At 41.0% G+C, this 18131-nt stretch overlaps 1 protein-coding gene across 4 annotated transcripts in view; it reads left to right on the plus strand.

Moving 5' to 3' along the window:
* ZNF385D (zinc finger protein 385D) overlaps positions 1 to 18131 on the plus strand; it is a 739383-nt gene that overhangs the window by 292794 nt on the left and 428458 nt on the right. Inside the window, exon 1 of one of the 4 annotated variants that reach the window (XM_090046563.1) lies at positions 989 to 1146. The exons of the other annotated variants lie outside the window; for them this stretch is intronic. Coding sequence (XP_089902689.1) covers positions 1137 to 1146 — 10 coding nt within the window. The 5' untranslated portion in view covers positions 989 to 1136. Of the gene's footprint in view, positions 1 to 988; positions 1147 to 18131 lie in introns of those variants that run through there. 4 annotated transcript variants of the gene reach the window in all.

Consider the following 18131-nt stretch of genomic DNA (forward strand, 5'->3'; position numbering starts at 1 on the left):
ATAGGTTTATATTCATTCTCATAGGGACTAATGTTTACCATATTATAGTTATTCATAGCCTTAGTTTTCAGAATTCCTGACATTATTAAAGGAAGCTCTCATCCACAGTAGCCAGTATTTGAAATATACTTTAAGGTTTGTACTGGATTAAACTTCAAATTGGTGAGAGCACAGATGTTCAATGGATACATAGAGAAAAATGCTAAAGAATGCTATTCAGTTGAAATTTTAGTTTTCAAGTCAGGTACTATATAGGGACTCAAGTTTATATAAAGGAAACTTTAGATAAAAATGTAAGCTTTAAATTGTTCATTCCATATCATTGCCTAAAACTAGCCATTAAAAAAATCAAAAGCTGATTTTAATTATAGTATTGGCAGGTTACATTTAGTAATTTCAAAAGAGAACTCTTTGTACTTTATCATTTTCTCTGTATTTTAACATTTCAAAATTCACTTCCTTTAGATTAAAGCAAGTATACAGTTTACATAGAAGAAATTTTAAATCACAGTATTAAGGGTCCAATGTTAGATGCTCAGCTGCATCATCTAACAAAGCTGAGGGAAAGCATATTTTGCTACATGCTTTTCTAGGCACTAAGCATGCATTTTAATGTGAAAGGGGAGAGTAGAGAGCTCCCACGTTCTTAAGCTACAATATAAACCCAGAGGCTCCACCACACTGCTGCTGAACTGCTCTTAAAATGCAACGAGAAAAGCTGCAGATTAACAGTACTTAGATGCACTGGTTTGATGTAATTTCAGGCTGCCTGAATTAATGTTCTATGACAAGCCCTCCCTTGCAAACCTTTAGAAGCAAACTGTTTCTTTGTCTACAGTTTTAAGCTTGGCTGCAGTCTCTGCTAGATTCTGCATTGTTTCTCACATATTGGTTTTTGGACAAAGTCGAATCATCATCTATGAAGGACTAACTGCCCAAAGGGTATAAACCCAATTGCTAGTGGTTTATTCAGCTTTGACACTTCTCAGTGTGATCCTAACTGCCTTTTGTAAAACAAGCAGGCAAGGGAAAGGCTCAAGAGACTTTCTTCTATTCATTTCTGTAATAGTTTTCTTGCCACGGGAGGCTTAAGAAGATTTGTATTGCCTGCTTTCTTTTCATTAGCAGTGAGTGCAATGCTGTTGGGTAAGTTAATGTGCGAGACTATAAAAAGAAAAGCACAGGAATTTGAAAATATATAGTTTCTCATTAATCCATTTTTAATGTTATTTTTCTTAACTTATTCAGCATAGGAAGCAGACAAAAATAAAGTAGTGTGTAACAATTAAGATATTTTCAGTTGTTCTGAGCCAGAGAAATGAAATCTAGCTTTAGTCTTGTTTGTTGAATACAATACTGTGCTTCACTGATTTTTGGCAGGAGCATGTTAAAATTCTCGTTATTAGACTGACAAGGAAACCTGATTGAATTTTCAACACAATCATAGCTCCTGTCATGGAATGTAACACTATTTAATGATTTCCTTGTATTTCTGCATGCAACAAAATGGACAGTTTTTTAGAGACTTACTTTTGGCCACCACATTGCATTAACCTGCCATTCTTAAATTACTCATAAATGTGTTTACTTTGTCTTTCCTGACTGTTTACTTGAATGAAAATTAGGCAGATTTGTTAGGAAAAGCTACAAGTTTACTATAAGGATCCATACTGTTTATAGTACAATAGCCTTTTGCATCACAGTTGCTTTAAATTTGACTGAGATTTACAGACCTTTCAGTTCTGAGTCGTGTATGTTAATCATTGTATTGTGTAAATCTATACTGTATGTATATAGGAGGGCATTCTCTCTTGGTATTCATACTATATTATCATCATCATTACATTCCCAAAATTTAAGGGCTCATAAAATTCCCTGGGACATGACTGATATATAATGAACATAAATTAGTTTGTTTTTTTTTTAAAATAATCCTTTTAGAGAGTGAATAATACATTTTTAGAACCTACTTTTGATTAATTGAAGGAGGATGTAAATGTGGGGCATATGTACATTAAGAAGAGTGAATCTGATGATAAATGGTAATCGTCAGTGAAAGAAGATTGCACACTACATAACTGAACTTATTAATCATACTTTTCATCAGCAGCAAACTGAATCTTTTCCTTTGATACTTTTGTCTCAGTGTGGTATGCATGTTTGTTATATTTGCATTCTACACATAGCCCCAGTCTAGAGTTAAATGCCTCAACCAGGAAATACGAAATAAAATAATGGCATAGAAAAATATGAGTAACTCAAATGGAACATTTTGTAAGAATTATCTTTCTAAGAGGAGTAAGAAAACCAAATGATTTCTGTACTGTAGACCAGTGCTGAGACTGAGATTTATCAAGAATTTCTCTGTGAAATGTAGATGGATAAACTTTTTTTTAATGGCATGTTTTATTATCTCTCCCCCAGCTAAGTGTTTGGTAGTTTCTTTGATGCTTTAAAATATTAAAGCGGAGGTAGCTACTGATAGATGTGACTTGCCACTATTCCTTATTACAGAAATCATGTTACCATAGGCCATACTTCTGTCAGCAACTCTACATCCCTGATGTCCCAGTTGCCCATATATGCATTGTAGCCTGAAGCACTGCCAGTAAATGATATCATAAATCAAGAACAGTTATATTCTTTGTTTATGTTATGTTTAAATTTGCATGAACCTATGGGGCTGCAAATTATCCATCACAGTTTCTAAGTCCTAAGTTGACTATAATAGCTGGTAGATGATTTCCTTGTAATCTATTTCTATCATTTTATAGAACAGAAGCATGACTCACTGGAAACTATAAATCAGATACTAAAAGGGACCCTTACTCATGCACACTTGTGTAGGAAAAGAAACAAATATAAGCATCATGATCATCTCAGAAGTTTTTCTCTGTAAAAAGATGTCATTCTTTTTGTGGAGAATCTCTTTGAATCTCAAGTGGGAACTATTTCTCTGTTTTAAGGTGGGACACTTCATTGGTTTTAGAGAAAACATACCCTTTTCCCAAACAGTTTATTCTATAGTGCTTTGTTTTTGCCAACTACAATAACTCAGCAACAACTTAAAAAAGCAAGCTAGTTATCAAAACCTGAAGGTGAAATTCATCCCTCGTATAGGTGTGCATAGTCTCCATTGACTGATTTGTATCTTCTTGCTCATGTGTTCATGGTCTTTGACATACATATATTATGTGTGTGTGTGTATAAAATACGTACAATAAAATTCCCTATTCTGAAATCCAATTAGGCTTGTTCATTTCTCTTTCCTCTTCCCAATGAAATGTGAATTTATACCTACTAAGATTTCCATGGGAATGTTCTGTCCTTCCTCTTCCTTTCAGTTTTATTTTGTTTCTTTGATTATAATTTGTAGGCAAAAAAACTGGGGTGAAATTTTGGTTACATTGAAGTCAGTGGTCAAGCTCTTACTGCTCTATTGGCCAAGATTTCACCTCTGTTGTCTTCATGCAACACTCTAACCAAAATGTGCAAGAAGGAGAACTAAGGGAGACTTACTAAAACAGCACAATAGTAGTTTGAAGGCTTTACTTTGTAGGAAAGTACAGCAGCACTTTGCATATGTTCATGTTAGGTGAATCAGTTGCTTGCTAAACTACTCTCGATCTCATTCTTCTGTTCCAATGTTTCTTAAAGGTATAAAACTCCATGTGTATATATAGTACACGAAGAATGCCAGGGATAAACTAGTAACTATGGAAGACCTACTTCTGTTGCATTTATTGAAAGGTTTTGTCCTTTCAAATGTTCAAGCTACACACATTTATTTCCCTTGTAAAGTATTTCATAATTATAGATATACATGCTCATGGTCCTTTTGCAGAATAGAGCTTACAATAATTCCTTATACAGACTATTTTTACCAGTTTCCAAGGACCCTGCTCAGCATTCTTTATTCACTCAAACTCCTGTTGAATTCAATTGTGCATTTTCATGGTTAAGGAGTGAATAAGGAATACTGAATAGAGCTCTAAGATAAGGGCTTATTCAAATGTGAGCAAACCTTTAAGGCTACATTTTCATAGGGGATTTAACTATCTGACTTACGTACAGATGAAGTTTGTGCTCCCATTTATGTGTTTCTGGGTCCAAAAATTGGCAGTGGAAGCACCTACAATTTTAGAAGCCATTTATTATTTTGACAATGAGTCCACAGGCTGCTTTGCTTCAGATAAACATCCCATTTTGTATAACAAAACATGGAATATAGCTACTTCATTTTATCTCTTTAAATTACCATGTTTTACAGTGGCAAACCTGAACTTTCCTTAATACTTAAGACCCGGTGCTCAGCAAAAGGAAGCATCAGGCCCTGCAGAGCTCCAGAGCATGGCAGGTGGCAAGCACCCAGTGCAATTCCTGGAATCAAGCTGGGCTGTTCACTGGAGCTCTGAGGCCTGGGAAATGGCAGCTGCTGGATCTACCAGGGCTAGAGATGTAAACAGCAATTTAAAAAAAATATCTGTTTAATCTGTTGTAAATACAGTGGTTAAACAATTAATTGGTATGGCAACCCCTGGCTTAGCCCATGTGGTGCTGCTCCAGCCCAGTCTGCAGGGCGCCACCTGCCTGAGCTGGCATCAGTGGGATGTTTCCAGCCCCACAAGGTGTGGCAGAGACTCAGCAGCTCCCTGGGTCCTGGCTCCCCAGTGCTGTGCCTCACAGTGAGATGGCTGGGCAAGGATGGGGCAGGCCAGTGAGTGAGGCTGAACCATATGTCTGGGGATACCACCCTGCACCCCTGTACTCCACCCTGCCCCTGCCAGGCCCTGCAGCAGGCCAGGCCTCCTGTGGACAGCAGAGTAGGAGGGAGGGGCCAAGGAGAACAGGGACTAGCTAGCCTGCCATGAACCGCCTAGACTCCATGGAGGGCTGCTGGGGGAAACTGCCTGGAGTCTGGGCTGTTTGTGGCAGGTGGCAGGGAGGCTGCATGCAGCTGTACCAGGGCCAATGGAGCTTAGCTATAGGTTTCCCCTTCTCTCCTCCCCCCCTCCATTCCCCCTACTTTGCCACCTTTTGGTTCCTGCTGGGGCACCACACAGCTTTCCTTCCCCCTGCCCTGCTGGAATGCACCCTACCCTCTGCTACACAACGACTGGTAAGCGATAACCAGTTATCATTGGGCTTATCAGTTAAATGATTAACTGGTGTGGCAACTCCAGGCCATACCAATGGTTAGTCAATAGTTAAATGATGGTTAAATGATTGATCATTTAGCCGTTCACATTTCTACTTGGGGCTGTGTGAAACCCCTGGGCTGAGAGATGACAGCTGCCAGATCTCTCAACCTCAGGGCTGTGCCAGGCAGGGGAGATGGCAGCTACCATGGTCTCCCTGCCTCTGCGCTGTGCTGGTCTGGGACGTGGTCTCCCAGCCTCAGGACTCAGCAGCTGCTGTGGTCTCCCAGCCCTGTCCTGTCCCAAGGCTGGGGGATCATGGCAGCTGCCAGTGGGCTTTTTGGCTTCAGCCCTGGGAGCCCACAGGGTACGTGGGAGGCCTGTGGGATCACCCCCTGCCTGCTGGCCTGGTGGTGCAGGCAGTGCGTCTGCCTCTGTCCCTGCCCCCCCCCCCCCACACACACTGAAGGTGAAACTCTGTTATGTTCAGTTGTAGTCTAACCTATGCTTTTTACAGAAACCCGTGTAGGTTTGAGTGATTTTGCTTCAGGGTTTTTGAATGTCTGTACTTAGACAGATACTTTAATTGAAAAACAACTGAAAGAGGAGATGCTTCCTTTCATATGATAGAGAGAAAGCAGGGCAGGGTTGCACCTTAAAAAACAACTTAATCAGAAGGGCAGAAGCTTTCATAATGTATAGCCTATATCATCCTGCTTTAGAGAGAGTTAGAGAACTTAAGGTGTGTGAGGCCTGAGTTAATTCCACCCTTAGCCTGAAGGGATTCAAATCCCAACTAGCACCACGCCCAAGAGTTCCCTAACTACTAGCCTACAGACTAGGGTGGGATTAGGTGGGGAAAGTGCTTTCTACCCTCCCTTTTTATGTTGTGCCATTTTGAAGAAAGAAATGCAAAATTAAACAGAGAGGGGTGCAGAGTGTCCACTCCAAGGCCCCACATATAGCTTTGGAGGCATGGCACTGTCTTGTAAAGTGGGTTCAAAGCCTCCCTCTTTTTCCCCTGGCCTCAGGCTGAGGAAGGATTGAACCTGCATCTCCCACTTTCTGAGTTAGTGTTTTGTTAACTTGTTTAAACATAGGCACTGGCACAACCACTGCTACTAGTGTTTCAAAAGAAAACAATGAGCTAGGTACAGACATTCAGAAAGCCAGAAGCAGACTTGATCTAAGTTATGCAGTTTTTTCAGCAGAGATTTACAGTCCATCAACATTATGGTCAGTAAAGTAAAATAATTCTTTAAAAGTCCCCGTTATCCAGAGTGTCAGATAAGTCTGAGTCACAGAACATATTCTTTCTCATCAAGGTGATGTTGGTAATCCATTTGCTGACATCAGCAGTTATTTTCTTAGTCTGTAGGCAAAAGCTACTATGTTTGACTGCCTTAATTCTATTAGGAAATTGGCTGTTAAGATAGAGAGAGAGGAAAGGGCAGTAAAGATGTGAGTGGTATTTAGATAATTGCTCTATTGATTATGGAATAAGATCTAGATTGCTGCAGGATGCATAGGATATTGAGGGATGAAACTGATTAAAGGTAAAACTTGCTGGAATGGTTCAAACAATTAAGAGTTTGCAAATTAAGGAAGTTTGAGCAGAAGACTTTAGTAGAAGTGAGAAAATGAATGGGAAACTCCTTATTTTTTCTAATTTTTTCATGGCACAGAATTGGTTTGGGTTTTGTAATTTGGGGGGGAGAGGTTTTATAGAAAAGATTAGTTCTTGTGGGTTTAGACAAAAGCATCTCCCACATTTAGGGAGATTCTTTGGTGGTGGTGGAGGAAGTTATAAAGTACTGTTTCAAAGAGACAGGAGTTCCTAAAGGAGTAGGGAATTGTTTACTTTTTTTTTTTTATCAGTGCCCTGGATTGATGAGAAATCTGCAGGGATTTCAATCCCTCCAATTTATGATTACCACATTTTAGGAGTTGGGGGAAGAAATTCATCAAGTAGCTTCTGCATCAGAAAACCAGTACCTCACATTAATGGTGTGGCCAACTGTAGTCTGTAGTAAATCTCCTGTTTTGGAGCATGGTTAATGAGAAAGTTGTGGGCTGTGAACTCTTGTAATTTTGTAGAATATTTAAATGACATGGGTCCTGATCACCCAGGTGTAATCAGGCTAATTTTGACGCTGGCTAATTTTCTCTTGGCAATAGACAAACACAAAGCATCTATGCTGGTGTTTTTATTACTGATGCACTGCATGTCTTTATTCTTCTAAAACCCATCTGAAGAGAACTGCCTCCATACTGACTGTGCTGTTCCACTCTGCTCGTCTTTTGGACCCATCCTTTTCTCATTGTCACTCTCTAGGTTCCTGTCTTTGGCCACATTTAGAGGTGGTTCTTGTGTGAGGTTCCTGACCTTCCTTCTTCCTGAAGCCTGAAGGAAGAATAGACTTAAAGATGACTACAGTGAAACTTATGAAGTACACACAATATACCTCAGTTATTTATAGGCGAATTGAAAACTCAGGAACCCCAAGAAGCATCTTGACTTAAGTTATTACTTAGTTAAAAGAAAATACTTAAAAAAAATCTTTACATCAAACTGGTTTTCAAACACTGTAGTGAGGTGTGACAATTCTTGGGGTACTTGCAGATGTTACACTTAGATTGACCTAACTAGGCAAAAAAAATGGCCACTTTGATCTAACTTAGTTAGATCAGGGAGGTGAACCAAGTTAGGGTGGGAGCACATTACCCCAATTTAAAGAATGTCTTCACATGGTCAGACAGCCTCTGGCCTGGAGAATCCCAGGCACTCACCCCAGCCCCAGGGCTGCAATTTTCTTATCTCTCCCCCCTTCCACCCTGATTAGGCTATTTTTAGGCCCCAAGCCCCCAACCCTCACATGGACAGCTCCTCCTGTGGACCTGCCAGGCCTCCAAATCCTGCGAAATACACCAGGCCTTGCCAATGCCCACCTGCCCTTCTCCCCACCCAGACTTAGTTAGAACTCATTTCCAGCATAGCTGCTGGCACTGGTGAACATTTACACAAGCAGGACCTGGCTTAAAGTAAGTCACGTAATCATAGATTAGGTCCAGCAAATATGCACGTATCCTTGGTGCCTGGTTTCTGGATATAGATAGGAACATCACTTTAAAGTAATATTACCTCTAGGTGATATTACATTCTAATTGTGTTTCAGTATCACTGGAGGCTTCACTTGAGACTTTACTAAGATGAGTTAGAAAGGTGTCTAAAACTGTATTAAGTTTTTCTTTCCTTTCTAGTATGTGGGGTTATTGGTATCTGTCAAAGGATCTAGTTCTCAGTTTCTTGTCTAGTCATTTTATAAGCGACTCATTGAAGCCAGCAGCTTAATTTTGTTCAAGTTCGGTAGGCAGCTCATTGACCAGTTTCCTTTTCATCAAGTTTATGCAGACCAGTAAGTACATAGTAGAACAGGAATCTTTTCAAGACAGGTCATAAAATATATGATCTTTACAAAGCTTCCATGCAGCTGCCTTACCTGGCAGTGTAATCCCTGTGGCTACTTTGCCACTTTCCCTGTTCCATCTTATAGTACAATGTCCTTCTCTTTGCCAAGGCTGTTCTCTGATGTTTTCTGGTTCTTACGTAGAGCATTTTTATAGGGGTGTATAATCTTTTCAGTTGGTATATTATTCATGAAGTCACTTAAATCATAGAATCATAGAAAATTAGGGTTGGAAAGGACCTCAGGAGGTCATCTAGTCCATCTCATATTTTTCAGTAGAATAATTTGGTTTAGCATTCCAACATGAAACTGCTGTTATTAAACTGTCAAGGTTTTTTGGGTAAATATGATATCTTTTATTAGATCAACTAAATAGTTGGAAAAATTGTTTTTGCAAGCTTTCAGGTATAAACACCCTTTTTTAGGCATAAGGAGAATCTGTTGGTGTTTTATGTTCTCCATGGTGGAATAGAAGCCAATATGCAAAATACAGGTCTGTGAAAATGCAACTATGTGGCAGTGAGGATCAGAGGCTATGGGTGAGAGACAAGTGGGGAGGAGGGGGAATGTTAACCTGGTGATAGAATGTAGCTGGTAAAATATAGCAAGCTTACCTAGGGTTATCGGATGGCAGGCAGATTATAATGTGCCATAACTCCAATGTCTATATTTAGTCTGTGATTTTTTTGTATCCAGTAGATTTAAGAAATGAAATTCATAGGCTTGTCTACGAAAGGTGTTTTGTAAATTCCCTTTGAGGATTAGGACTGAGAGATTGGAGGGAGTGTGCTTGTCTTGTGAGAAGTATGCACCTACAGGTAATTGGGTATTTTTGTCTTTGACAGATTTTCAGGGTGCTTTCATTCTCGTATGCAGTTGTTGTTTGGTTTCTCCTATATATTTTTCATCAGGGCATTTAGTGCACTGGATGAGATGTATTAAATATCTGGAGGTGCAGGTGTAAGATTCAGGAATGGTGATGGTTCTGTTTTGGGCTGAATCTCTTCAGGGAGTGTTGGTGATATGTTGGCAGGTTTTACATTTCTGCTTCTGGCATGGTCTGGATCTATTTGGTGTGCTTTAGGCCATAGGAAGTTTGCTTCTGGTGATGAGGTTGGCAAGGTTCAGTGCCTGTTTAAAGGCTAGGATGGATGGTTCTGGAAAGATATATTTAAGAATTGGGCCATCTTTTAGTATAGGCTGTGGTTGTTTGAGGATCTTCCATATAGGTTACAGGGAAGGGTGGCATGTCGTAACTAGTGGTGTGCAATTTGTGGGGATTTTCTTTTCGTATTGCAGCAATTTTTTATGTGGTATCTGGGTGGCTCTTTCAAAAGTGTGATCTATCTGTCTGGAGGACTGTCCTTTTTGGGTGAAAGCCCTCTTGAGATTAGCAAAGTGACTATCGCTGGTATTCTCAGTGCAAATTCGGTGGTATTGGAGGGCTTGCTTGTATATTACAGCTTTCTTTGTGTATTTAGGGTGATTGCTGGTTCTGTGTAGATATGTATGTTGGTCCATGGGTTTCTTGCATATGGAGGTTTGCATTTTCTTATTAAACTGCATGCCTTAAGTCAGTAAGAATAAAGAAAGAAAGATGAATGTGATGGAATCACATGTGTTTGCTCTTGGCTAAAATAACAAGCACCTACAAGCAGTCAGTAGTTAACATGCCACTATGTCCATTTAGATCCTTAGAACACAGTTTGGTTGAATTTCCTAAAGCTTTCACTTTTGAATTGGCTTTTCAATATGTAATGCATGTTCCAGCCCTTCCTTGCAGCAGGGAGGATCTCCTTCCAGGACCAGCTATTCCTGTTTAGGAATAAAGTTCAGGCTGGGGAACAATGAAGTGATGTTTATAAAGGACAGGTGGCAGTAGGCTCCTGGTGTAGACACTAAAGCAGGGAGACTGAAGGTAAGGGTGCGTTTCCTCAGCACTAAGAGAGACAAAGGCAAAATGTTTCTGGGAGTTGTATCCCACAGTGGGCAGACAAAAAACACTTTTTGTCTTCATGTTTTGCCTAAACTTTATGTTGCAAAATAAAATTATGGCCCCCAAAAACTGTGGCTGTAGCAGTCAGACAGTTCTGGGCTGGGAAAACAGGTTACAAGCATAGCAGTAAGTGGCATCTCACATTAGGTAGAAAATATGGACAGTCAATCTGTTGTTATTTACATATTTAACTAGAGGAAACCTAAAACAATAGGTAACTTGAAACCACAGCAGATAGGTAGCACAGCTACTTTCTTTGAATATATTTGTTTTTTTAATCTATTATGCTCCTTAATCTTGCTGTTTATTCTTTGAAACAGAAAAATATGCTCTTACTATATAGCTAGTTTTGTGGATATAGTCGCCTAGCAACAGAAATTTCTCTTAAGCTGATACTTGTCATTTCAAGGGGTCTGTATCCAAATTATTTTGAATAGCCTTTAATTTTCCATACAATTTCTGACACTTAAACCTTCTCTCTTTTTTTTTGGCAGTTTGACTTGCTAACAAAAGCATTTGATTATTTCCTGATTCTTGGTTATTGTATCATCCCAAATGTGAACACCTTAAATTGTTACAAAATGAACATTTAAGCTCTCTCAAACTATATCATGACTATACTAGGAGGATTTCATTATGGTGATCTGCTTCTCCAGCATCTTCAAAGATAGGGATCTTGGGGGTGGGGAGGAGACTTCTGTGCTTACTCTGTTTTACTAAGGCAGTAACTGTCATTGATGGACACACAGGTCAGGATCACTGTCAACCAAATGTGTATTGCATATGTGTCAACATCCCCCAGCTCTGTACTGGGAAATAAGATAGAAAGCAAGGGTTAAATGGTCTGAATAGGCCCTGCTTCTCTTCTGGGCTGTTAAGGAGGGCTTCCTGTCTGATTCAAATATGCTGGTGTAGAGGAAAGTCCTGTAAGTGAAACAAGAGACCATGGAATCCATGCATCAGCGGAACCTGTGGTAATGAATCTCTGCATGAACAGCAACAGTTACCATAAGCTGCAGAAACTGGAGTGGGGCAGTCTCTAGGCTTTTCTTGAGATATGGGGTCAATTTAGCCCTACCAGCCTTGTACAGAGCATTCTTAGTAAGCACATAAGAACATTTGCTTTGTCTTTTTATGACGTTCTTTGAGCTCTGCCTAAACAGATGTGGTGAATAAAGCCTTTAAACAATTAACCTGGCGCAGCATACTCTTTATTTTTTTTGTCTAGCAACTAATATTATTCATCTGTGACTATTGGATTACTTCTACTCAGTCCGTGCTCTTTTTATTTTTTGCACTGGTTTCTTTGCACATTATGGGGAAATTATGCATTGATGAACCTATATGTGAATTACAATATTAGGATAATAATATTACTAATACAGTAAATATTTTTGGGTAAGAATATTAATATTTGTTAAAACTACCTTTTGAACGTAAGTGTAAACACATATGTACTACATGACCAGAAGTTGGCATTGGGCTTTATAATCCTGTGAGGCTGACATCTTTCTAGGTAGCTGCAAGGTAATCATAGGTATATATGCTGGATTTTTCTGGTTGTTACTGTTTTGGAACTACCAAGGTCAGGGTGTGATCTGTTCTTATTGGTATAAGGGCAGTATTGTGTATCTAGTGCGTCAGAGTTCAGGGATGGTTTTCGTAGCTCTTGTTAATATTTTGTATAAACATATTTTACTGTCTGACGGGATTTTGAATTTTGGGTGATGTTTTTATCTAAGTTTAATGTTAAGCTTTCTTTTTGGAGGCCTTCATGAATGTGTCACTGAAATATGTATAGCAACCTGCCGCAGCTAGTAGAGATTGGAGCTGGCATTCATTTTGTTCCAGATAATGAAGGGATAGAAGTGACATATAATGACTTTGCATTGGAATTCTCTCCATGAGAGCAAGAAGATGGTAGACTTTTTGTTTTAGAGGATATCTATTCAAGAATTACATTTTGTAATAGATTGAAATTCTCCTTCCCATTTTTGGTTTTATGTGCTGCGACACTTTTATTTTAGTCCTACCAAGAGCTATGCAGAGAATAGCAATTTGACACTTTAAATACCTTCTTTCTGAGCCTTTGCAATCATTACTAGGCTTGCTAGTCCTTGCCCTCTTCCATTAACTATGTGGATCTGGTGCCCATAACAGAAATGTATTTCCAAAAATTTTGCTTTTAAATTTGGTATATGAGAAGGATTCAAGAGTGAGATCTGGATTGTTTGACCTCTCTAGTTTGGTTTATGAGTATAGTCTGGTGGATTGAGCTAGAGACTCTTTAGATCAGTGATTCTTAACTGGGGTGTTGTGATATCTTTATAAAGGTACTACACCATCCACATCCTGTATAAGGAAATGAATACTTTTTTCCCTTTTCCAAGGGTATGAGTCTACCCCAGCTACTCCAGTGATGCCTTTGACTGCTTCTTTGAAGACTGCCACTGCTGCTCCCCTCTATGCTTCCAGCAGCAGGCTCTGCGTAGGTGGGTGCATGCAGATACATCTGCGCTTTGCATCCCAGCTAGTCCCCTTCATTTGTCCCGCACTCCCAGGGCCAGGAGAAGTATACAACACGCCCACAAGATCACTTTCAGTGGTGAGGGCTGCCCTTGCCTCCACAGGTACAGACTCTAGATGAGGAGGCAGACAGTGGAAAGAAAAGGGCTTAGGCAGTTTAGTTCCTGCCCCTGCTGCTCTTACATGACAACAACTAGATCAGTGGATCTCAACCTTCTTAGCCGCAGTGCACCTTTTCTGAATTCAGATTCTAGCCCTGTGATTCTCAACTGAGGTGCTGCAAAATGCCTAAAAGTTATGGAGGAGTGCTGTGAGGCTAAAAGGGTTGGAAACCACTTCCTTAGATGGCAAGCTTTTTGGGAAAAGATAACTGTTAAAATCATCATAGTCACTATTTTACAAAAATTAGGTGCACTTAAGATAAAAGTATATCATTAAATGAGAATACAAGATACATGAAAAAGTATTGCACAAAGGTGACGATGACTGATTAGATCTTAATTATAGATCAGGTTGGCAGTCCAGCTAAGTACAGACATTGAAAACACTCCTGCCAGGAGCATTCTGTTGCACTTTAAGTAAAGTGCTATGAGCTAGAGTGGGAGTGAACCAAACAGACATTCACTGCTTGGTGGGGGGAGGAGGGGGGGAGGAGTCCAATGCCAGCAGCTTGGAGGTTCTCTCGCACGTCTCCCAGGAGGTTGTCAGAATGTCTTCTCTCCTCAGCCCTGCCTCCTGCAGCCCCCGTCAGCTAGCGACTGTCAGCAGCGGCTGGAGAGAAAGGGCGGATGGAGCCTCCCTGCCACGTGCCCCCCAGATTGCTGCATTGCGTTTTGGGTGGGGCAGGCTGTGTCCTCACAGCAGGTGAGCTCCTTCCCCGCTCAGCCTATTGGCGGGGGGGGGGAGGCTGTTGATCCAGTTTTTCACCAGGCCAGGAACTGGTGGGGGAGGGAGGGAGCCACCATGCTGTGCGAGTCCCCCCCCAGATTGCTAGGTTGGGTTTTTTGGGGAGCAAGCTATGTCTGTACAGGAAGGGGGTTTCCTTCCCCCACCCACAGATCCTAGCACAGCAAAAAGCCAGGCTAGGTAGCCCTTTGCCGCATCTCTCTGTGACAGACCAGGGTAGGGCTGGACTTGTGTTCACCTGGAGCAAACAAGTACCAGCTAAGGCTAGCAAGCCATCCAGCAAGGGGCCCTTGGGATGCCAGGGGAATGTGACCTATTTTGACTCAAATGTTGATAAAGTGCTCTAACCTAATAAGCTTTAAACTGATACCGCATCCATCCAGAGTTAACTTAAGAGTGGGATCCACTATTTTTAAAGCATTTTATGCGCTGTGAACATTTGTTCTGTTACAGCTGTAAAGCACTTTCTGCATGTTTAATACACGATAAGTGTAACCTCTATACCTAGCCATCATTACCAGAACTGAAAAACATGATCTTTGTCAACTTTGTAAACAAAGGGAATCACTCTGAAGTGCATATGATATCATCTATCTTCTGCTTATCATAGAAAGGCAAGATCAACCTCATGTCTGTATGGAAACTTAATTGTAGCTCTTTTCTGAATTTCGATTTTAGCTCAATGATTCTCAACTGGGACACCGTGAAATTCAGAAAAGTTGTGGAGGGTGGTACCTGGAAGCTAAAAAGGTTGAAAACCACTGTCTTAAATGATAAGCTCTCTAGAAAATGGTCCTATTGTACTCTGCATTTGTATAGCACCTATTGCAATTGGGTCAGGTCCATGACTGGGGCTTTACTATAATGCTAAAAATAGCAATGTCTGTAATAGCTGGCTGACTAAACAGGACAAAAAATGTTGGTTCTGTTTTTGTTCTAACTTGTTTTGAGTATGGGCATGATGGGGCTGTTTTTAGTGCTGTAGGTAGGCTGTAGCAAAATCTATTATTAACTTTCAGACAAACTCTCTAAAGTAATGGTCACAGCTGTCTTAAAGAGGGCTATATTTCTTCTTAGCTGAACATGGGAGCATACACACACACACACACACACACACACACACACACACACACAGATTGGAATAAACTTGTTCAGATTATGATGCAGGGTCTTTTGCAAAAGGAACAAGAAGCTTGGTACACTATTTCTTTTAAGGATTCCCATTCTAAGGTTGAACTAATTGAAATTTTTATTAGCTTCTGATCCTTGGGAACACAGCAATATGTTTATCTTTTTATTTTATATAACAAAAGTTCTTGTACAATACAGCTCTTATACATCAAAATTGCTCTTGTTAGAACACACTGATTCTAAGGAATAACCAAACTAAACATTTATGGAGACAGCCTCCTCTGTACTCTAATTTTGTTGTCTTCAGTGTGATTACCAAAGTGATGAACTAGGCTTCAACAGTCATGATACCTTTCTGTTCCTCCTCCTGTTCTGTGTGCATGCTCTTCTGAAGTAAGGGCGAGATCCTATTCCACTGAGACATTTCAGCGGCAGCTACACATCTAAGTACAATCCTTTTTCTATCCTGCTTGAGTTTCTGAAAAGCTGTTAACATAAGAGGTTCCTAGTCTTCATCTTAGGTACTTTTTGTGACTTTATCTTAAAGCTAGGGTGAAAGTATGTTACAAAAGAAGATGTGCTTAATGCTGTTTCAGGGACTAAAGCAATGTTTAGTTGGATTGCATTTGGACGTCTACCTGCCACATACACTTAAAATAAATAGACTAGAATATGGCCCTAGAAATATGCAAAAATGTGACCAAAGAAAACAATTCAGTGAAACTTTGTTTGCTCATAATTAATATTGAAATTAAATTTTATAGGTGAATCTGCCATGAAATTTCAGGGCTATAGAAAACCTTTTTTTGTTCCATGATGGGACCAGACATAATCCCCAGTCCACTCCCCTCCTTCTGACTCCGTGCCCCAACCCCATCTCCATCTCTTGTGAAGTTAAATTTTGTAGTGTAACTCTGGGTGTGATGCTACCCATGCCCTCACTTGAATAGTGGGATCCTGGGGTAGCTGGTGGCCCTGCTCAGCTCCCTGGGTAGCTCCTGCAGCGTCCCTGAGTGGAGAGCCTCCCTTACAATTAAAGCAACCTTGCAGACAGTTATAAAACTATTTACAGAATTTAATTATTTACAAAATAACATATATGTAATACAATAAAACATAATGTTATACAACATAACCTGGCAATGGTGGCTTAAGGGTTAATACTTCTTTGATTATATGTTACACCAGGGTAAGGCATACAAATTACCCATGGTAATTAAGGAACCAATAAAAAATAAATTCATACACCAACTAATAAACCATCAAGAACTTATTTACACACTCAGTCTATATCTTGCATACTCCAGGGTAACTATGAGGACCCTGTGTACACTGCCCCTTGTCTTGGTGTCTCAGGGAGCAGGACTGCTTCTGTGTCCCTGGCACAGGAGTCGCAGGTGGGTCCCCCACTGCTGGCGTCCCTCTCAGGAGCTCCAGGGGTCCCAATGTAGCAGGTGGTGGCTCCTCCCTTGCGATCCCTGCAAGAGAGCTTATTCCTGCCCTGACTCTAGTCCCCTGGCACAGCAGAGTGGTGTCTGGGCTGCAGGTTGTAGCAGTTTCCCCTGCCCAGCACAGCCTCACACCATCCGGCAAATGCAGCCTCTCCTTGGGCCCTCCCTGCACCTGGGGCTTCTGGTGGCTGGAGCAGTCCCTACCTCCTCTAGCCCAGTGCTCCCCTGGCACACTCAGCCTGCTCCTCCCCTGAATGCCCTCTCACTCACAGAGCAAGCCAGGGTAGTCTCCCCCTGGTCCTGCATCCCCTTCCTTCCTGTGCTCACCCAGCCACACAGGGGTTTGTAGGAGGGTCTTCCCAGGCTGAGAGTCACCTGACAGGCAGGTTCACTTTTGTGCCTGCCCTGGCAGGGCTCCAAGGGGCAAGGGAAGAACAACGGATATAGTGTATCACTCTTGGGTGCAGCCTCTAGCTGCCACCTCTGCAGGGCTCCCACAGAGATGACCCTGGTGAGGTCCTTTTCTTGGCCTCCAGCTTGTCTCTCTTCCCCTTTGTTGTCTGCCTCCTTAACTGGGGGAACTGCTCCCCATTTTTAAACAAAACTTCTCCCAGGGTTTTAAACAAACAATCCCAGGCCAGGCCTTTTCCTGGGCTTTAGCTAATGGTCCTCATCACTCCTCCCACTTCGAAGAGGGCTGCCTCCAAAGCAGTTTATTTGCACACAGGCCAAATGGTATCCCCTACTCAGACATACCCTCTGCCTCTCTGCACTCTGTCCCTCTCCCTTCAGACAGTACTATTTTAATGCTGCTACAGTAGTAATTTCTCTGGAGACATTAATACATTCCTGCAGCTTGAATGGTTTGTAAAACGAAAGGTTCTGTGCTTATAAGTTTCTGTGCAAGTCTTCCATGTAGACTTGAGATTCATGGGAGATACTAATCCCAGCTTTTGACAGCCTCTTGGGAATTTTGGGAGCTGTGGCTGATAAAGCTGCTGTGGACCCATGAGGGCTGATGATTTAGTAGGAAGTCCATCAGTTTTCAGTGAAAAAAATATTTCACTGTCAGATTTCAATATATTGGCATAGGAAAAAAATTTCCTCCAATTTCAGGGCTATTATTCGATTTCTGTCTAATAACAATAAATAGAGATGGGCTCTTGCTCCTTAGCACCACAGGAGGAAGTGACAGGGAGGAGATTGTAATTACTGCAGGTTATGCTATTGTGGAGGTCCAGAGTTTCATGTTTTCTCAAGCTTTAAGTCCTGTGGAGCTAGCAACCCGAAAGCCAATGTCTTTGCTCGCTTGTATTGTAAGAGGGTGGCTTTCATCATCTTGAAGATAGGTTAATCCTGGTACCAGAGCAGTATGAGCGTTAAACCTAACCCCACAGGTTTCTTGCAATTCTTCATCTCCCCAGTTCCTCTAAGCTTTCATTAATCAAATGCTTGTCTTCTCCCTAAACCCAAACTCTTGCTAGTTTTTTGTCAGCTTGTCTAATAACTGACTCAC

This window comes from Crocodylus siamensis, chromosome 5, assembly GCF_052110815.1.
Source record: "Crocodylus siamensis isolate JL-2025a chromosome 5, ASM5211081v1, whole genome shotgun sequence".
NCBI lineage: Eukaryota > Metazoa > Chordata > Crocodylia > Crocodylidae > Crocodylus > Crocodylus siamensis.